Source organism: Monodelphis domestica, chromosome 6 (genome assembly GCF_027887165.1).
Source record: "Monodelphis domestica isolate mMonDom1 chromosome 6, mMonDom1.pri, whole genome shotgun sequence".
NCBI classification, from domain to species: Eukaryota; Metazoa; Chordata; class Mammalia; order Didelphimorphia; family Didelphidae; genus Monodelphis; species Monodelphis domestica.
The window spans coordinates 191,053,319-191,076,204 of record NC_077232.1 but is presented as its reverse complement, the minus strand read 5'-3'; the positions used below and the strand labels follow the sequence as shown (position 1 = coordinate 191,076,204).

The window sequence follows — 22,886 nt, the reverse complement described above, 5'->3', positions numbered from 1 at the left end:
GGAACCTAGAAATTATTTTGAGGGAATATGAAGTCTATTATAAGAAATTTAAGCCCTTAGAACACCAATAAGCCTTTAATAACTACTGTAAATTAAATGCAGAAGTTTTTAGGAAAAAATGCAGATTTTGGAATTGAGTGGTTATTTAAGAAAATGGTGTTTATGAAGATTTTTAGATTTCCTGAATGCAGATTAAAATGTAGGACTTACTGGCTTTTGTCCAGGAATGCACCTAATAAAGAATGACAAATGTATATCTATATATCCATACACACACATACATATATACATATATACACACACACATATTTTTGTTTACTTGGAATTATATTTTTAAAATTATTAATTATTCATCCTTATTGATAATAGATCCTACTTCTAACTATGTATTCAAAGTCAAAAGCAGAAAGGTCTCATAAAAACCATGTTAATTACAAAACTTTTTATGATGAAAAAACTGGAAACAAAGTACATTTCTATTGATTTAGGGAATAGTTAGATCAATGATGACAAACCTATGGCACAACATGCCAAAGATGGCACTCAAAGCTCTCTCTGTGGGAACAGGCACCATCCCCCTGCCAAGTTCATTACTAGAAAGGCAGAGGGATTTGAGCAGAGCTTCTCCCCTCCCCCTCTCCACTGTGCCTGATGACATTTTTTCACATCACCCACCCCTCTGCCCAGCAACCCAATGGGAGCACTTCCTCCCTCCTATGTGGGATAAGGCAGGGGGGAGGGGGAGATAGGGGAATGGGGCATCCTTGGCACTTGATCTAGAGGGGGCAGGGACAGGGCATGACACACAGTCTCTAAAAAGTTCATTGTCACTGAGTTAGAAAAATGATGGAACTTGGATTTCATGGAATGTTACTGTGGATAAGAAAGAGTGACTACAGAGAATTCAGAGAAGCATGAAAAACTTATACAAATAACCAGAAGTATAGGGAGGGGTGTAATGATTACAACAATGCAAATGGAAGAAGGTAAAACAACTCTGCAATTCTATTGGTCAAGATTAGCCACATGGAACTTCCGGTTAAGATGGCGGCTTAGAGAAAGCTAAAGCTCAGATCTCCGGAAAATCCTTCCCGACCGATCTCAAACTATAAGCTCCTAAGGCGCCGAAATTCAAAACGATCAACAGCACAGACCCTGGGAACCCTCCTCCTGGACCTGGACCCGGTTCAAAAGGTACGGCTCCCCTCAAAAGCCAGAACCCGAGATCACTCGGACCTCAGGGGTAGGACCTCAGAGGTAGGAGCGCAGAGTCCAAGGCTCCCGGAAGCCGCAGCCCGGCGGGGCTCAGAGAGCAGGGTCCTCGGAACAACAACCCCCAGGGCCTTCTACCCGAGTCCTGGTGAAAGTTACTGCCTGGGGCTTCCGCTGCAGAGAGCTGGTCGAAACAACAGCAACCCTCAGGGCGGGCAAGACAGCCTCACGGGCTGGATCCTGCTATCCAAGTCTCAGTGAAAGTCCTCGCCCTCGGAGCTTGGGGAAGCTGCAGCCCATCCGCCCCGCAGGCCGACGAAACAGCCTCACTGCCAGCGATTATGAAGGCAACTTCCGGAAAGCGAGCCGGGGGAGAGTGTGGCCTCGTGGTCCGACCCTTCCATTCCAGTTCCAGTGAGGCATATTCAGTTTAACCCAGGGAAAGCTCATAGAACCAACATTTGCCCAGGACTAAAGCCTCTGATCACCAGACAGAGATAAGAAAAGCTAATCCTCCACATTCAGAGATGGCAGCAAACTCCACAGAAGCACAGAAGCACAGAAGCCCCAAAATACCAAGAAAAATAAGAAGAAAGGGGCGACTTTGGACACATTCTATGGAGCCAAAATACAAAATACAGAGCAGATAGAAGAAGATATACAAGAAAATTCTCCAAAATCTTCCAAAGGAAATAGAAACTCTCCACAAACCCATGAAGAATTTGAATCAGAAATGACCAAAAAGATGGAAGCCCTCTGGGAGGAAAAGTGGGAAATAATGCAAAAGAAATTCACGCATCTACAAAACCAGTTTGACCAAACTGTAAAAGAAAACCAGGCTTTAAAGCAAGAACTAATAAAGCAAAGCCAAAACACCAAGAAATTAGAAGAGAACATAAAATATCTCACCGACAAGGTGATAGATCTGGAAAATAGAGGGAGAAGAGAAAATTTAAGAATAATTGGACTCCCAGAAAAGCCAGAAATAAACACCAAACTGGACATGGTGATACAAGATATAATCAAAGAAAATTGCCCAGAGATTCTAAAACAAGGGGGCAATACAGCCACTGACAGAGCTCACAGAACACCTTCTACACTAAACCCCCAAAAGACAACTCCCAGGAATGTAATTGCCAAATTCCAAAGCTATCAAACAAAAGAAAAAATCCTACAGGAAGCCAGAAAAAGACAATTTAGATATAAAGGAATGCCAATCAGGGTCACACAAGACCTTGCAAGTTCTACTCTGAATGATCGTAAGGCATGGAACATGATCTTCAGAAAGGCAAGAGAGCTGGGTCTCCAACCAAGAATCAGCTACCCAGCAAAACTGACTATATACTTCCAAGGGAAAGTATGGGCATTCAACAAAATAGAAGACTTCCAACTTTTTGCAAAGAAAAGACCAGAGCTCTGTGGAAAGTTTGATACCGAAAATCAAAGAGCAAGGAATACCTGAAAAGGTAAATATTAAGGAAAGGGGAAAAATGTTATCTTCTTCTTTTACTCAAACTCTCTTCTATAAGGACTACATTTATATCAATCTATGTATATTAACATGTGGGGAAAATGTAATGTATAAATAGGGGGTAAAGAAAGACCAAATAGAATAATGGTTCTCACACAAAGATTCACATGGGAAGGGGAGGGGAAGAAAACTCCTATAAGAAGGAGAGGAAGAGAGGGGGGGGGGCGTTTACTTAAACCTCAATCTCAGGGAAATCAACTCTGAGAGGGAAAAACATCCAGATCCATTGGGATCTTGAATTCTATCTTACCCAACAAGGGTAAGGAGAAGGGAAAACCAAGGGGGGGAGGGGGAGAGAGAGAACAAAAAGGGAGGGAAAGAGAGGGGGGAGGGGGAGGGAAGAAAAAGGGAGGGACTAAAAAGGGAAACATCAAGGGAGGGGACAAGGGGCACTGATTCAAAGTAAATCACTGGACTAAAAGGTAGAGCCGAAAAAGAAAAGGTTAGAATTAGGGAAGGCAATCAAAATGCCAGGGAGTCCACAAATGACAATCATAACTTTGAACGTGAATGGGATGAACTCACCCATAAAACGTAGACGAATAGCAGAATGGATTAGAATCCAAAACCCTACCATATGTTGTCTTCAAGAAACACACATGAGGTGGGTTGACACCCACAAGGTCAGAATTAAAGGATGGAGTAAGACCTTCTGGGCCTCAACTGATAGAAAGAAGGCAGGAGTGGTAATCATTATATCTGATAAAGCCAATGCAAAAATAGACCTGATCAAAAGGGATAGGGAAGGTAATTATATTTTGTTAAAAGGGACTCTAGACAACGAGGAAATATCATTAATCAACATGTATGCACCAAATAATATAGCACCCAAATTTCTAATGGAGAAACTAGGCGAATTGAAGGAAGAAATAGACAATAAAACCATACTAGTGGGAGACTTAAACCAACCATTATCAAATTTAGATAAATCAAATCAAAAAATAAATAAGAAAGAGGTAAAAGAGGTGAATGAAATCTTAGAAAAATTAGAATTAATAGACATATGGAGAAAAATAAATAGGGATAAAAAGGAATACACCTTCTTCTTAGCACCACATGGCACATTCACAAAAATTGACCATATATTAGGTCACAGAAACATAGCACACAAATGCAAAAAAGCAGAAATAATGAATGCAGCCTTCTCAGATCACAAGGCAATAAAAATAATGATTAGTAATGGTACATGGAAAACCAAATCTAAAACCAATTGGAAATTAAACAATATGATACTCCAAAACCGTTTAGTCAAAGAAGAAATCATAGAAACAATTAATAATTTCATTAAGGAAAATGACAATGGCGAAACATCCTTTCAAACCTTTTGGGATGCAGCCAAAGCGGTAATCAGAGGCAAATTCATATCCCTGAAAGCTTATATTAACAAACAAGGGAGAGCAGAGATCAAACAATTGGAAATGCAATTGAAAAAACTTGAAAGCGATCAAATTAAAAACCTCCAGCAGAAAACCAAATTAGAAATCCTAAAAATTAAGGGAGAAATTAATAAAATCGAAAGTGATAGAACTATTGATTTAATAAATAAGACAAGAAGCTGGTACTTTGAAAAAACAAAATAGACAAAGTACTGGTCAATCTAATTTAAAAAAAGGAAGGAAGAAAAGCAAATTCACAGCATTAAAGATGAAAAGGGGGACAGCACCTCCAATGAGGAGGAAATTAAGGCAATCATTAGAAATTACTTTGCCCAATTATATGGCAATAAATACACCAATTTAGGAGAAATGGATGAATATATACAAAAATACAAACTGTCTAGACTAACAGAAGAGGAAATAGAATTCTTAAATAATCCCATATCAGAAATTGAAATCCATCAAGCCATCAAAGAACTTCCTAAGAAAAAATCCCCAGGGCCTGATGGATTCACCTGTGAATTCTATCAAACATTCAGAGAACAGTTAATCCCAATACTATACAAACTATTTGACATAATAAGCAAAGAGGGAGTTCTACCAAACTCCTTTTACGACACAAACATGGTACTGATTCCAAAACCAGGCAGGTCAAAAACAGAGAAAGAAAACTATAGGCCAATCTCCCTAATGAATATAGATGCAAAAATCTTAAATAGGATACTAGCAAAAAGACTCCAGCAAGTGATCAGAAGGATCATTCACCATGATCAAGTAGGATTCATACCAGGGATGCAGGGCTGGTTTAACATTAGGAAAACCATCCACATAATTGACCACATCAACAAGCAAACTAGCAAGAACCACATGATTATCTCAATAGATGCAGAAAAAGCCTTTGATAAAATACAACACCCATTCCTATTAAAAACACTAGAAAGCATAGGAATAGAAGGGTCATTCCTAAAAATAATAAACAGTATATATCTAAAACCAACAGCTAATATCATCTGCAATGGGGATAAACTAGATGCATTCCCAATAAGATCAGGAGTGAAACAAGGATGCCCATTATCACCTCTACTATTTGACATTGTACTAGAAACACTAGCAGTAGCAATTAGAGAAGATAAAGGAATTGAAGGCATCAAAATAGGCAAGGAGGAGACCAAGTTATCACTCTTTGCGGATGACATGATGGTCTACTTAAAGAATCCTAGAGATTCAACCAAAAAGCTAATTGAAATAATCAACAACTTTAGCAAAGTTGCAGGATACAAAATAAACCCACATAAATCATCAGCTTTTCTATATATCTCCAACACAGCTCAGCAGCAAGAACTAGAAAGAGAAATCCCATTCAAAATCACCTTAGACAAAATAAAATACCTAGGAATCTATCTCCCAAGACAAACACAGGAACTATATGAACACAACTACAAAACACTCGCCACACAACTAAAACTAGACCTGAACAAATGGAAAAACATTAACTGCTCATGGATAGGACGAGCCAATATAATAAAAATGACCATCCTACCCAAACTTATTTATCTATTTAGTGCCATACCCATTGAACTACCAAAATACTTCTTCACTGATTTAGAAAAAAACCATAACAAAGTTCATTTGGAAGAACAAAAGATCAAGGATATCCAGGGAAATAATGAAAAAAAACACATATGATGGGGGCCTTGCAGTCCCTGACCTAAAACTATATTACAAAGCAGCAGTCATCAAAACAATTTGGTACTGGCTAAGAAACAGAAAGGAAGATCAGTGGAATAGACTGGGGGAAAGCGACCTCAGCAAGACAGTATACAATAAACCCAAAGATCCCAGCTTTTGGGACAAAAATCCACTATTCGATAAAAACTGCTGGGAAAATTGGAAGACAGTGTGTGAGAGACTAGGAATAGATCAACACCTCACACCCTACACCAAGATAAATTCAAAATGGGTGAGTGACTTAAACATAAAGAAGGAAACCATAAGTAAATTGGGTAAACACAGAATAGTATACATGTCAGACCTTTGGGAGGGGAAAGGCTTTAAAACCAAGCAAGATATAGAAAGAATCACAAAATGTAAAATAAATAATTTTGACTACATCAAACTAAAAAGCTTTTGTAGAAACAAAACCAATATAACTAAAATCAGAAGGGAAACAACAAATTGGGAAAAAATCTTCATAGAAACCTCTGACAAAGGTTTAATTACTCATATTTATAATGAGCTAAATCAATTGTACAAAAAATCAAGCCATTCTCCAATTGATAAATGGGCAAGGGAAATGGATAGGCAGTTCTCAGATAAAGAAATCAAAACTATTAACAAGCACATGAGGAAGTGCTCTACATCTCTTATAATCAGAGAGATGCAAATCAAAACAACTCTGAGGTATCACCTCACACCTAGCAGATTGGCTAACATTACAGCAGGGGAAAGTAATGAATGCTGGAGGGGATGTGGCAAAGTAGGGACATTAATTCATTGCTGGTGGAGTTGTGAATTGATCCAACCATTCTGGAGGGCAATTTGGAACTATGCCCAAAGGGCGACAAAAGAATATCTACCCTTTGACCCAGCCATAGCACTGCTGGGTCTGTACCCCAAAGAGATAATGGACACAAAGACTTGTACAAAAATATTCATAGCTGCGCTCTTTGTGGTGGCCCAAAACTGGAAAAAGAGGGGATGCCCATCAATTGGGGAATGGCTGAACAAACTGTGGTATATGTTGGTGATGGAGTACTATTGTGCTAAAAGGAATAATAAAGTGGAGAAGTTTCATGGAGACTGGAACAACCTCCAGGAAGTGATGCAGAGCGAGAGGAGCAGAACCAGGAGAACATTGTACACAGAGACTAATACACTGTGGTATAATCGAACGTAATGGACTTCTCCATTAGTGGCGGTGTAATGTCCCTGAACAACTTGCAGGGATCCAGGAGAAAAAACACTATTCATAAGCAAAGGATAAACTATGGGAGTGGAAACACCGAGAAAAAGCAACTGCCTGAATACAGAGGTTGAGGAGACATGACAGAGGATAGACTCTAAACGAACACTCTAATGCAAATACTATCAACAAAGCAATGGGTTCAAATCAAGAAAACATCTAATGCCCAGTGGACTTACGCGTCGGCTATGGGGGGTGGGGGGGAGGAAAAGAAAATGATCTATGTCTTTAACGAATAATGCTTGGAAATGATCAAATAAAATATATTTAATAAAAAAAATTAGCCACATGAAAAAAAAATTTAATTAAAAATTAATTAAAAGTATGTAGGGCCAAACTATGGGTGCAAAATATTCCAAATATTCTCAGAAAATTAACATGTTTAATTTTGCCAGACTATTCCTTTTTTATTTTTTTAAATCTTTTTACAAAGGTGACTTTTTTTGATAAGGAAGGGGAGAGGAATAGATAGATTTGTAAATGAATATGATTTAAAAAGCCAAAGGTATCCATAAAAAAGACTGCATTTTTTTCAAAAAAGAACCATATACAATAACCACATGGAATATTGCTTCAAATTATTATAACAGAAATAAATGCAAGCATTTTCATCTCATAGCAATCAAATTTATAATAATGATTTTTTAAAAATTGGTTTGGAAGGGGAAACAGGCATGCCATGGAAAATAATTTGAAATTATGTGAAAAAATTCACTAAACTTGTAATCATTGATTTAAAAATCCTCCAGTTATTCTTCTACTCTAAGGTCATTGACAGATGGAAAGATCTCATATATAATAAAATAGTCATAGAAGTAATTTCTGTAGTAGGTTGCATAAATTGTGATATGTAAATATATTTGAATATTTGTTACACAAAATGAAAGATATGAGAAATGCAGAGAAAATATTAGGAATCACATAAAATGATGAAAATTTAAATGACAAAGCAGAACCAAAATATAACATATACTGTGATTACAATAATGTAAATTATAATACTGAAGAAAAATAAATTCTATAATGACTAATCTTGAAGTTCTGATGATTTGATGAAGAAATTTACCTTTCCCCATCTTACTATACTTGTAAGAGTGGAATTTGGTATATACTGTCAGATATAGTTGCGTTGTCAACAGTGCTTAAAAGTTTTTGTTATAAAGAAGGATTGAAGGGAAATGTAATATAAAAGAAAAAAATTCTAAAGCAACAATTTAGCTTTTTTTTTTCCTTAGGATAGTCCTTTGGACAAATTCAGTAGCTCTATTTGAGAACTAAATAGTCACAAACTAGTGTTGGCTAAAGTCTAAGGTACATTAAAAATTAAACTTACTCTTAAAATATTTTTTTAAAGGGGCCATGGTTAACAAGCCCACGGACATCATTAGTAATTCCTCATCAGCGACCAGCTTCTGAAAATCTTGGAGACTACCTTTTCCCTGTGTCTGCAGAAAGATCTTCTAAAATAGGTATGCATATTTTTCCCATTTTTATTTTATATGCTCTAAAGGGCAGTGATTTCCAGGACCCTCATGTTTATCATTAAGACCTTAAAGTGTTTCAAAGAAATATTTTCTGGAATCAGAGAAAATAATTTTGTAAAATCATAACTTATTGATAGCATCATTTCTCAGAATATTGTGTAATGATCAGTTTTAATTTCATTCAAAATTTTTTCTGTATGACTGAGACAGATTAATCTCATACTTGGTCTCTTGAGTAAATAAGTTGAAATGTAGGATTCTCCTATTCATAGTTGAATATTAGACAGTAAGAAATACCCCTATAATAGCAAAGGACAAGATGAGCCTTGAAATTTGAAGGAATAGATTAAAATTAGAATGCTTTTTTTTAAAAGAAATCTGGTATTAATAATAGCCATTTTGAATAAATTAAATATTTACATTGTACAAATCTTCATTCTGAGCCTCGAGGATACAAATAGAAAAATATGACAGTCCCTGCTTTCAAGGAACTCACTTTCTGATGACAAAGGTTAGATAGAAAGGTCTCAGGGTCCTTGGGATACAGAGGCAAAATAGGTGTCTTTTCCATTGATAAAATTCCATTAGTTTCTGATTTTGAATCATTTGGCACTGGGCTAGAAGCATTGTTATTCCAAAAGCTCCTGAGTTCAGGATCCTGGGCTATCTCCATTAGGTTCTGAGGAACAGTGATGGCGGTGGTGCTTTGACTTACCTGGTACACTGGTACATGCTGCCTCCTGTCCCCTCCTATGCCCCCAGTTACCTACTGCCTCAGCTAGACTGGCTTACCTACCCTGTGAGAGGCAGTGGGTTTTTATTAGTTGATAGGGATGACTGCCCTCTTTTTCACAGGAACCATCTCCTCAAATCAGTTTTAAGGACTGGACAGGGAACAGGACTGATTGTCTAGTCCTCTGATGTCAAACCTATGGCATGGGTGCCAAAAAGGGCACGCAGAGCCCTCTCTGTGGGTACCTGCCAGAGTCAGTTACTAGAGAGCCAGAGGGACTCAGGGTGAAGCTGTTCCCGCACCTGAGGACATTCCTGACTTCCCCCACCCCTCTTCCCAGCAGCCAGTGGGAGTGCTTCCTCCCTCCCCTGTCTGGGGGAAGGTGCTGAGGGAGGGTCACATGCTGCGTGAGGGTGCTGCAGATGGCAGCCTTTTGAGTCTTTTGTGGTGATTCCTGTGGTGGGGTTTGAGGGGAGCAGAGCTCACCATGTGGCATATAGCTGGAGGGAAGTAGAGCTAGAGGGGAATGGAGCACTGGGGCCACTCTCTTCTCCCTCTCCACCCCTGCCTCATCACCCACCCATCTGCCCAGCAACCCAATGGGAGTGTTTCCTCCCTCCCCAATCTGGGGTAAGGTGGGGAGCACTCCATCTCTAAAAAGTTCACCATCACTTGTCTAGGGGCTCTTGTGCCTTGTCTGCTTGTTAGTGACTTATTGGTAGCATTTGGTCAGCAGTTATTGCTTAAGTGGTGATGAAAAAGGGAGATTCCTTCACCACAGTGATTTCTCCCCAGCTGTGGGGTCAGGGCTGATAATAGGCCTAGTGGTGTTAGGGCACACAGTGCATTTGGAGTCTTGGGCCATCTCCATCAGGGTTTCATGGGAGATAAGGCAACACTTTGACTTAATTGATCTGTCTTGTTCTGTCTCTCCTTCAGAGCACTCTGTTGCTTCAGTTAGATTGACTGGCCTGCTCTGTGAGTGGCAGTTAGTTAGCATTCAGCAACTAGTTCTTGGGAATTGCTGGCCTTTTCTCTATAGGAGCCAGCTCCTCAAATTATGACTGAGGGGTAAGCTGGAAGAGGGAAAATTATTAAAATGTATGTTTCACCTATAATGTTTTTCCTATATGAGATACAGAAAAACATACCTTCCTTTTACAAATGCCAGTCATGTTGCTTTAATTGGTTATGATTTGCTTAAGAGCTAGGTTTTTGTCTTGGTGTCTTGGTAATAAAAGTTTCAAGACAGATCTGTTTAGTTAAAACTGATCCTGGTGACAGCTAGGTGACTCAGTGGATTGAGAACCAGATCCAGAGATGGGAGGTCCTTGGTTTAAATATGACCTCAGATACTTCCTAGCCATGGGACCCTGGGCAAGTCACTTGACTCCCATTGCCAAGTCATTTAATCCTCACTACCTAACCCTTACCACTCTTTTGCCTTAGGACCAATACACAGTATTGATTCTAAGATGGAAGGTTAAGGGTTAAAAAAAAAACAACTATCCCCTCCAGAAAACAACAAAAATTTCTGAGCCCTGATCGCTCACTGTAGTCAGCTGTAAATCCTATAGTTCTAAAGTATTTAGCTGACAGCAGACATAGACTCCAAATAAAAATGTTCACCTTTAGGACATAGTTAAAGAGATGACTAAACTTGAGAGTAGAGCTTAGGACATAAGGAGAGAGATCCACCTGGGGAAAAAAAGGACAACCCTTTTAGGATTTAAGCCTACAGATACTAGTGGTAGGAAGCACTGATTTTTCTACCTTTGTGCCATTGTTCTGACTTCATAAAATACTACGAAGGAGCATTCACAGACCGTTTAGGGCTCTTGGAGATAAAATTATTAGAAACCATAAAATGTTTTCCTTTTATTCATTTGGCGTGTAGGATATTAGTTTTCAATTAGCATTCTTTTATAGATTACTTTTCAAAATGACTTAAGCTCAGTACCATCCTTATTTTAGAGTATCTTCCAAGTCAAAAAGGATAAAAAAAAGGTCTTAAATAAAAGAAGGAAAGTTAACTTGTTCCCTAAATTATTGGATCATAATTTATTTTCAGTTCTGTTTTTCTTTCTCTAAACCAGATCAAGAACAAATAGTAGATGAAAATCACAATTGTATGAAGTCAGGAGACAGTAACAAATGTTCCTCTATAGAAGAACAAATGGTGAGTAATACTTTGGAGAAAACAGAACAAAGTCAACTAACCATTGAAGAACTTGAAAAAAACATGAAATCAAAACTGATTGTGGATGAGGAGAGAAAATCTACTACTTCCAATGTAATCCATAAGGTATTTTTAAAAATCATTCAGTTTATCTTTGTAAAATGTATTGATAATTTGAGTATTTGTTTTTATTTTAGTGTCTGATTTATGTATTCCTGAAATGGACTTTGGTAATTTCACTTAATTGTGGTTTTATATAAAGTGACTATTCAATTTAGCAAATATATATGTTCGGCATATATACTGTGTAGAACAAAATTTAGGTAAGCCCTAGTGCCCACCCTCATGGTATTTATAAATTAAGAAGATAATGACATATAAACAAATTATCCATGTTTGAATACTTCTAAGATTCTGTAATTTCATTGGCATGAGTGCTCCTTTCCATCATGCAGAACACAGCCATTCTTTGATTTGGTAGATGATCTTAAACAGTTTCTGTGATTAAAGGATATTTTTATTCCTAACCTAACCTGGTGAAAACTCTTTCAGGATTTAGCTATGATAGTTCTTAGATCACAGACTTGTTAATTACCAGTCCTCTACTTGAAGCTTTTCTGTCTATATAAGATTATCAGAATTTGTTCTCCTTGTGTTTGGTCTTTGGAATGTCAAGGTCACCTTCACACCACAGTTTGGCATACAAAGAAGACTTTGAGGAATTTACCATATGTGCAAACTAATCAATACTTAAGTGCCTTAGAATGGTGTGGACTAAGCCCTGGTTGAGGACCAAGGAGAGTCAGGAGACATATAGAAGCCCAGAGAGGCTTCATGAAATAGTTTGTTAAATGCAGTAGGATTTACATATTATAAGATTTATGATGAATGACATGCAACCTGAAGTTTTGTGAAAAACTTTGAGATCCAAAATATGCCAGAAATGGTTCATAGTTAATTTTTTTAACTCTTACCTTCCATCTTAGAACCAATACTATGTATTGGTTCCTAGGCAGAAGAGCTATAAGGGTTAGGCAGTAGAAATTAGGTAACTTGCCCAGGGTCATACAGCTAAGAAATGTCTGAGGCCACATTTGAACTCAAGACCTATTGTCTCTGGGCCTTGCTCTTAATCCACTGAGCTACCTAGCTACTCCCAATGATTCACTGTTTTAAAAATTATTTACTTAGGAGCTTCTATTTTATAAATTACTTAAATACATTTGAGAAATGCCCTAACTGATTTAATGACAAGGAGAACCATTGATAAATTACTATTTTAATGCTTTAAATCTTTTTTTCTGGACATGTAGACTTAAGCAATTCCAGAAGTTATGTTCTAAGAGGGTAAATGATATTTTTATAAATTTTAAAATTATTACACATTAGTGTATATGTATGTAAAAGTTTAATGTCTTAATGTATTATTGTTCTAGCCTTTCATTAGAACATGTTCATAATGGATACTAGCAAATACTGATCTTAATGAATAAATAAAGTTTAATCTTTCTGAGTACCCTGATTCTGAGTTCTTCAGACAGTTGAGATTTTGCTATTTTAAATATTAAAACAACATTTTAATTGTTTTGAATTGAAATATTTTAATATGTATCACATACTTCCTCTTCATTCTAAAACAGTGTACTGAATGTATTTTAACCTTTTCTCAATTGTTTCATAATTATCAAAATCACTTGTACCATAATGTACTATAATATGTGAATGGATGCCACTGTTGAGTTTTGAGAGATAGATAGAACATTCATTAAATAGTTACTGTATGCCAGGTACCATAAGCACTAGGGAAAAAATATAAGCACAAAGACAGTCCTTATATTTAAGGAGCTTACATTCTAATGGGAGAAATACCTGAAAAAAAGGAAGAAGGGTGGAAAAGTTCAGCTTCAGGAAGAGCCAAGAAAGTAGTGAGCAGGGCTGACCTGTGCACTTTCTCAAATGAAAGTTCCAGGAAAGAATTCCCTAGCCAGAGTAGTATAGGTCACAGGGTTAGAGATACCTCTAGGAACAGACATCAGCTTGGGACAAAGGCAAATAGTATAGAGACTCTGGTGCAGAACTGGGAGAGCAGTGTGTATGGCTGGTCTTGGCATTTCCTCACATGGAAATGCCAAGAAGGAACCAATTAGAGGAGGGAGCTACAGGACAGAGATATATACACCATGAGAAGGCAGCTGGGATAGAGGTGGAAGTCTGGAGACTCTTGATGAGAGCTGAGTGAGCGTGGCTGACCTGAGAACTTCTTCAAATGAAGGCTTCAGGAAGAAGAAGCTCTCCAGTGAAGGAGGGGACTAGAAGGGGGAGACATCTCCAAGGTGAGAAGGCAACAGGGGTAAAGGTGGAAAAGTCTTGAGTATGGACCAGACCCAGAAAAGAGAAGTCAGCATGATTGGTCTGGCTACTTCCTCAAATGAAGTTTCTAGACAAGAACTCACCAATCAGGAGGGGGGCACAAAGACAAAAGCATCTGCAGAGTGAAAAGACACCTCTGATGGAAGTGGAAAGGTCTAGAGTGTCTGGATCAGAGTGGGGAAAGCCGTGATGTTGTCTGGCATGGGTACTATCTCAAATGAAGGCTCCAGGCAGAAAATAGCCCATCTAAGGAGAGACCTTGGGGTGACAGTGGAATCTGAAGAGCCTGGAGCACAGCTGGGAGAGCAGTGAGCAGGGGTGGGCTGGACCATTCCTTAAATAAAAGTTCTAGGCAGGAACTTACCAATGGAAAGAGGAAATTGCAAGGTTTGAGTTATCCTAAGAGAGAGAGGGCAACTGGGAAGGAGGGAAAAAAAAAACCAGTGGCACCAGTGTGATCTTATGTGCACTTCTGGCAATTTTCTATAGATTTTGTTTTTCTTTCCTACAATCAGGCTCTGAACTGTTCTCATTCAGTGTACCTGCCCCAGAGCATGTCTTTTGCATTTACTGCTTTTGATGTACTTTGGGCCTAGAAGAAACCAGATAACCCAGCATCATATTTATTAAACTTTCTGAGTACCAGTTGTACACAGAACACTGTGCCAGGTGCTAAGAGAGCCACAACTTTTAGATATGAACTTGCCATTGCTCTCATTGAACTTGGAATCTAGTTGCTGATTAGAATGGTGTATAAGTAAGTAGTCTCTGAGTTGGCATAGGTGGTGGGACAGCAGGGAGAGAGAGTAAAGTATTAATTAGTGCTTTCATGCATTGACTTTGTGTTATCTATTTTGGCTGCTCATGAGTTTTTTTGCTTCCTGCATTTCCACTATGTTCTAAATAACTGAGGTGGCCAGATAGCTAAGTTCCACATATATGAGGTTTTTCTGTAGCTACTGTAGTATTTTCAATTCATAGTTTTGATGGAAAGGTAAATTATCAATTTAGGATTAGGAACTTATTATATATTCATTTCAACTTAAAAATTGTCCTTGCTTTCCCCTCTTCTTCACCTCTTATCTGCTTTTCCTTCTACAATTCTAAGTCCCCCATTTCACTCAAGGGCCTGCTCAAGACTTCAAGACACATCTCTTCCAAGAAGGTGACTAATTTCACCCTATACTTTTTTCCTCATGCTTTTCATTTGCCCAGCAATTCTAATATAGAGTTTGTACAGTGTAGTCATCTCCTTTTATATGTGATATCTTATTCTGACTGACTTCCTAGTGAAGTTTCTTGACTTCCCCAGGTCAGTGAATGAAAACATTTATTAAATGTTTACGGCTTTTCAAACACTGTGCCAAGCCTCTTGGGGATGAAAACACAAAAACAAGATATTCTTTGCCCTCAAGAAACTTATATACTAATGGAGGAGACTACATATATTTTCAATTTTGATAGCTTAAAATTGCACTTAAAAAAGTCTTAGGAGAGATACTTTGTATAGAGCTGTTGTGGTGGGGAAAAGGAGTTCTGGAATAACACATGCAATCCATTAACATCCCTCTCAAAAGTCATGGTAATTATAATTTTCAGAGAAAGAAATGAATGGGGGGAGAGTACCCTCAGTAAGTAGGGTGAATGTAGAGTCTCAGAATTTAGCTCCTCACAGAAATGACCTCTAATGGTCCTGTTTGGAGGCTGAAGAAACTGAAAATGGATAAGGTGAAGATCATAAGGATTGATGGTCCCAGGAAGTACAGAGCTAAATGACTATCACTCTTCCCAGGCTTGGCCTCTTATGTAGAAACAGGAGTTCTTATACATTCAGAATAGTAGTATATTCCTTTTTGACAATTTAAAAATTTTTTTCTGAACTGGAAGTTCCATTCAGTTTCACAAATCTTAAGCACTGTGCATACATAGGAGAGGAAATAGGATTTACAGTCAAAGGTCCTGACTTTGAATTCAGTCTCTGTGGCTTATTGCTTTTGTGACCTTGGGCAAGGCACTTTTAATCTTTCCAGGCCCCTTATCTGTAAAGTGAAAGGGGTTGTACTTCTTAAAGTCCTTCAGGCTTTAAGCTACGAGGCTGTGAACTCTATACAGAACACTAGTTTTAGGTGCTAGGGAAGATGAAAAGGAAAATAAGACTAGGACCCTGCCCTTACAGGTCTTACAAGCTAGTACACCAATTAGTCACTAATGACAAAGGGTTGATTAAGTGCCCTCTATTTGCCAGACATATATTACTGGGGATGATACAAAGACAAAACAGTTCTTGACCTCAAGGAGTTTGCATTCTATTAGATAACACAATATGTACATATACAAGTATATTCAAAATATTCAGAAAATACAAACAGTGTAATAGGGAATACTAGAAGCTGGAGAGATTAGGAAGGACTTCATGTAAGTTACCTCTGCTTGTGTGGAGGTTTGAAGGAATCTTGGGATTTTAAGACCTAGGAAAGGTAAAGAGGAAGCACATTTCAGGCTTGAACAGCCCATATAAAAGATGCAGAGATGGGAAGTGAAGTAGTATGTGTGAGGAATGGGAAGGCCAGTTGACTAGACAACAGAATTATAAATGAGAGAAATATTAATAGGATGGGAAGGCAGATATGTTTCATTATGGACTTGAATGATCTTTGAAATGCTTTTAGCTCCCCATATCTAGTCACTTCAATATGATTAATGGTCATTGAAGGGTAACAGTGTTTGTATATTTTAACTTGGAAGAAAGTCAAAAGCACAGCACTAAAAAACAGAATTAAAAACACATCAAAAGAACAATGAAACAAGTGTGTATGATTTAAAATTCAGTATTCAACTTACAGAACCTTCCAAAGGTAGGAAAACCAGGTCAGGGTCAGATATTCCAAGAACTAATTCATTACCAATGCTATCACTAAGTGAAACCCTATCAAAACTATTTCTTGTTCCAAATAATTAGCACACACTGTAGATTTGGGAGTTTTCTGTGGAGAGATTATAATTAAATTAATGAATGCTTATGAGTCATTAAGAGTTTATCACATACCTGCTATGTTCCTGGCACCATTAAACAGTGGAAATACAAAAACATCTCTGCCCTCAAGGAGCTTATGTTGTAAAAGAGAGTCTATAGAGACTAGTCAGAAATTGTAAAGAGAAAAAGGGATTCTAGAAAGAGCCCTGGGGAATGTCTACAATTAGGGACAGCAAAGCATATGAGCATCAACAGGACAAGGGAGCAAGGGAATTGAGAGTAGACAACAATATGGAGATGAACTGGTTAAATATAGGGTAAAGACTGAGAAGGAAAGAAAGTGAAGTCAGAGGTCACGATGGTCTGGAGGAAAGTTTGAGTGCGGTAAAGGAATTGGAGATTATAATGAGTGAGAATAAAGAGTAGATTTAGAGGAGTATTAAGACATTAGAAGTGGCTTGTTTGTGGCAGATAGTGAGATCGAGATTGTGCTTGACTAAGATGTAATGGAGAAATTAATCATAAGAATTGAAGTCTTACACACAAATAACTAGTACTAAAGTAAATGTGGAAAAGTTATATGAGAAATATAAACCAATTGCTATGTAAAGTCTGAGGTCATTTATAATTGTCATTATCAAGATATGTAATTAGTATATTATTCAAATGCTAGTAATGCTTGCAATCTCATATAGCAATACCTTCAGAATGAAGGCTATGCTTAGCTAAGTGTACCAATTACATAAATAAAATACCTAAAAATACAAGCTTGACATTCATTCTTATAGAGATAAATCCCTCATTTCTGACACTGCAGAGTGTGTTTCTTGTTAGTAGAAAGCAAATTTCAAGTCCCATTTTCCCAGTCTTCTTGTGTCCACTCACTTACCTTACCTTACTACTAAGGAAGATGAACATAGTTTTCCTGTACTTCCACCTTATTTCCAGGACTTCATTGATCTACTTATACATATCTCAAATTCTAGGAAGCTCGGGACTGTTTGGGAATTTGTTAGAGCATCAGGAACATTTTTAGAGGGGAAGGTTTGGCAGAAAGTTAGAAAATCTCAGAGAGAGATAGTCTGGAAATTTTGAGGCAATAAGGAGAAAAAAAGATTAACATATACATTTCTCTTCCTATATTTGCAAGATCATAAATAATCTGATTTCTAATCATAATTGTGAAATAATTATGTAACTGTACAATGTATTTTTTTCTATTTAAAAGAAAAAAAATGAAGATAAGAATTTGAAGAAGAAAACATCTAAAAGAATGAAAATAAACAGGTAATGAAAATGTAAATAACTCATTTATAGATTGGCATTCTAGCAAAGTTAACTATATTTTATTTTTGTGAAGGAAACATTATTGTCTCATTGACTTTCATTAACTTTTATTATAAAAATCAGAGACTCATTCTCACAGAAAATCATCTAGCAGAAAGAAAGGAAAACCTTTTAATAGTCACTAAAGTACCTTCTTGGTATTCTGGTATTGCAAGAACTTTGATAGTACTTCATGTGCTGTAAGATTGTTTCTCTCCCATACCATTATAGGATTAAAGCAGGAAAGGACTTGAGAGAGAGTCTCCTTATTCTACAGATGAAGAAAGTGTTTTTCCTTTCCAAGATCAGAAGAATTTCTTTTATGTCTAGAAATTGCATAACTCCATATTTACTGTTCATTTTGTCCTAACAAAAGATCTTTCACTCCTCAGTATGTTATAGGATATCAACTTCTTGCAGGTTAAGAGTCTTTTATATTTCTGGAAAAGTTCCTATAGTAAATAAATTTATAGGAAGAATTCAGAACTAAAGATAAAGGTCCTTAGAACTTTAATGACTTCAAGGATAACAAAAGTTTTAGCTTATAAGCTTATAAGCTTATAAGCTGGTCTTAGCCTTTCTTCTTAACATTTGTCATAATTTGCTTTGCTGTGTATGTGTACATACAAATTTTTCTCATTTAAAGAAATCATATACAAATATTTCTGTCATCCAGTAGCCACAGAAGTGAGATTTTGAACTTTAATCATCATCAGAATAGCAAGAATAATCAGCATTCCTATATAAAGAAATCGTGGGAAAAATGATCAATATTAACAAAGGAAAGATAACCATTTTTTATTTCTTCTTAAAATATTAATAAGTTAAAGTTCCTCTCAATTCTCCCTCAATGAACAAATTCATATTTAAACTATGCACAGTAAATTCATTGTATAAAAAAAAGGGCAAAGAATCTATTATTTTTTCAGCAAGAAGACCCTTTGGTATGAGAATGCTTTCCAACTAATTGCAATCTATATCTTTTGTAGATACATTCTAAGAAGTTGTTTGAGGCATGTAAAAAGGGTATAAGTGATGTGCCCAGGGCAATAATTAAATTGCATAGGTGAGATTTGAACACAACACTCTTGATATCTATTCTGCCATGCTAATCTGAACAATTCATTTTATTAATAAACATTATCTGTCAATCTAGCCAATGTGATTCCAAATTTTCATGACATACATTTGGTTATGCAATTGATCAATCAGCATTTATTAAGTACATACTACATGTCAGACATTATGCCAAGTGCTGGGGGATACAAAAAGAGGCAAATTATAGCCCTTACCCTCAAGGAACTTACAATCTAATGGAGGAAACAACATGCAAATAAATACATACCAAGTGAGTATATACAGGATAAACAGGAAATAATTAAAAGAGGAAAAGCACTGGACAAGAAGTGCTAAATTTCTCAATTCTGCAAAATTGGAAGTCTTATTAATTACCTACCTAGCTTTAAATTTGCTTTGTTCATTTTGTTAAGCTAAATTTTGATTGCACGAGTCAAATAAAGCTATCTTAAACAAGTTTAACATCTTAATTAGTTTTTTTATGCAAAACATTTCATTTTCACTAACAGCAATAGATACAAATTCTGACATGCCATAAACCAGAATTTTGGATAGCTTTATCTTGATCTACTTGGATCTTTTAAAATTGGTGACATTTGAATTCTTAGAAAAATCTCCTTCTAGGAAAAAAACTCAGCCTACAACTACATCTTCCCAGTACCTGGGAACTTTAAAGATCTTGGACCAGAAACCTTCACAGAAACATAATCTAGAGCTTGACAAAGCGGATTCCATACGGGCAGCTGTATATCAGGTAAAATAATAATAAGGATGATGATAATGGACATCAAATTATTTAGTTTTTCAGAACACAAAATTAATTTGCCAAGAAAATTTGTTAATTTATTCAGAAAAGATTTCCATTCACAGCTGATCAGCAGCTAGAATATTTACCAGCAGCCAGAATATTTAGTAGCTGGAAGACAAACTGAAATGATGATTAATTTTTAGAGTGACACTAAGTGGCTAGAGAAGGGAAGAGGTGTATCAAGAAGAACCAAAAAATACATAAGAATATACCACATTTTAATAATAAAGGGATAGATTATTGCTGTATGCAGTCTTCATGTACCTTCATAATTTGCATCATATACAGAATATACATAGTTTTTCCAACAGTATATTCTAAATTAAAGTTTCTCGTTTTTTAAAGAAAAATGAATTCTAACAAACGTTGTCAGCTTTTTGGTATAGAGCTTTCCATACTTTAGGGAACCATTGGGATTTCAGAGATCAAATTTGATTACAATTTAGTTAAACAAATTGACAGTGAATTCCTCCTGTTTATAAGAAAGAAAGGCAGGAAAATTTGTTCTTAGTTACTACCTATTTTTGGTAGCACAAACTAAAACATTCCTCTAAATAAATTACATAGACTAGAGTTCTTAATCTTTTTGTGTTATGAACTCCTTTGACAGTCATAGTAAAGGTTGGGGGGGGACCCTTTCTCAGAATAATATTTTTAAATACATAGTATTGCAAATGAAACAAATTGAGACAAAACTGTAATTCTTTTCCCATTCAAGTTTATAGACACTGAGGAATAAGCCATCTTTGGATCCCAGGTTAAGAACCTTTGATATTGATTATCATCTTAGTACAGTGGGTATGTTCATTTGAAGTGACATTGTAGAGTGTTTAAACACTGACCATCATGCTTTCAGATATAATTATAATCTATACATATAGTATGTTTAAGTAGTTGGTAATACATGTGTAAAAACTAAAATGCTAAAATTCAAATTATTTCAAAATATGCTGATTTAAAAAGTCATATTCTTTGGGGAAACTGAACTGTATAGTTTTTTTTTCCCTTGCTTTTATAGGATTGGCTTGTGAAGAAAAATTTATGTTTTCAAGAACTTCAAAGAGTTAAAAAGAATGAAGCTGAAAATTTAAAAATACAAAATGAACAGGTATTTGGAAAATGTATAATGAAAGAAATGATGTGAATGTACATTTTAATTAATAATGATTAAATGAACTTATGAAAATTATGTAGTTTTATGCATAAGCAATGGATAAAAGCACAACTTTTTACATTCATGTTTATTGATGTCTTAAATAACTTTGTGATGTTATCTTTGAAAATATTCATTCTCAGAATAAAATCAGCCACTTTAATTTTAAATCATTTAATAACAATTTTCACTATGTTTTGGATGTCATAAAAGAGGTTTATCACTAAGATCAAATGATTAAAGTTTAGTGTTTGTTTCATTAAAACACCTCAGGGCTTCTGGACTTCCTCTGGAACTATGCCTAAAGTTATAAACAACAGAACTATTTCATATACATATATACATATACGTGTGTGTGTGTGTGTGTGTGTGTGTGTGTGTGTGTGTGTGTGTGTGTGTGTGTAAGTAAAGAGAGAGAGAAAGAGCACCCAGTATTCTGTAGAGTTGCCTTTGAAAAGGCAAGTCTAGGCCAGATTTATACTCTTAAAATTTTGACCCACATTGATTGTTTATGACTTCTAATAAAGTTATTCAAGAAGACTGGCACACTGAAAATAACTGCAAATTGGTTGAATTTAGGCTTGGTATTCAACTCTAGAAAGTTTCACCTACTATCTTTCCTTCATGGAATATAACTCTAATAGAGTGGAGCACCTGAATAAGGATTACGGTCAAAGAGTTGTTAGGTGCTTCATTAAGACAAATTCAAGACCACAATAAGATAACAAATTAATGGGTCTTGCGTTTTTTTTCTATTTAAGATCAAGAACATCTAGGCAGGCCTGAAATTAGGATTAGGAGATCAGGGTAAGGTGTAGAGGGAATTTCCAAGCTGAGGTTAGCTTCTCGAAGCCAGGTCAAGGTCAGGATTGTGTGAACTTGGGAAATGAAGAGATAAAACTACAGTTGGAACACACTCAAACATATTATAGATCAGAACAAAGAAAGAAATCAGAATTAGGGCAGAAATCATTAAGAGACAAGATCAGGGAAGGGAGTTAACAATGGTAGGGCAGAGAAAGAGGTCAGGAAATGCAAAGGAGCAATTTTTGACATCATTGGGTTAGGCAACCTACTAGCAAATTCCAGTGTGACTAGAAAAGGTCCAGCACAAGGAATTCAGGGTGTAATGAACCAGGATCCAGGCAAAGAGAGTAGCATTACAAAATGGGCTAAGTCCCTGTAAAAACTGACCACAGACACAGGACATTCAGGAGACAAACCAGTCCAGGAAACTTAATATAATCTTCCTATGACTGGTATGCGTTACTTTGATCTCATGGTTAACCAAATTGGGAAAATGAATGTAGTACTAAATATTAGATTGTATTTTGATACTTCTTAGGAAATCACTTCCATTTAAATGCCCCACACATATTTCAAAATCTGTACCAAATTACACAAATTTTAATTTTCTCCATTTCTTTGGACCCTATTTTGTGACCAATAATTTAGCATTCAATTATGATAAGCATGGTGTTAAAATACTCCCAATATAGTACAGCAAATAGAAAAACAACTAAAGGTAAAAATAAACTATATAAAGGAAGTAAGATCACTTTTTGTATCTATTTACCTAGCTATTTATCAGCATAGCTAAATAACTTCGTCACTTGGACTACCTAGACACCTTTTTAGTAATAAATTTGCATATAATATATACTCTTGCTCTCCCCACCTCCATTATACATATTTACATTG

General features: G+C 36.3%; 1 protein-coding gene across 23 annotated transcripts in view; it reads left to right on the top strand.

Annotated features, from left to right (window-relative positions):
• The window catches only part of MAP9 (microtubule associated protein 9), a 132,256-nt gene that overhangs the window by 30,924 nt on the left and 78,446 nt on the right, over positions 1-22,886 (top strand). For 17 of the 23 annotated variants that reach the window (XR_008912919.1, XR_008912918.1, XM_056802802.1 and 14 more), the window contains 6 exons: positions 8,436-8,550; positions 11,395-11,603; positions 14,956-15,012; positions 18,050-18,108; positions 19,849-19,978; positions 21,051-21,140. Coding sequence is in view for 21 of the 23 variants with exons in the window: in XM_056802802.1 (XP_056658780.1) it covers positions 8,436-8,550; positions 11,395-11,603; positions 14,956-15,012; positions 18,050-18,108; positions 19,849-19,978; positions 21,051-21,140 (660 nt within the window). In the remaining 2 variants the exon portion in view is untranslated. The remainder of the gene's footprint in view (positions 1-8,435; positions 8,551-11,394; positions 11,604-14,955; positions 15,013-18,049; positions 18,109-19,848; positions 19,979-21,050; positions 21,141-22,886) is intronic. The other 6 variants (XM_056802806.1, XM_056802805.1, XM_056802810.1 and 3 more) reach the window with 1 other exon arrangement.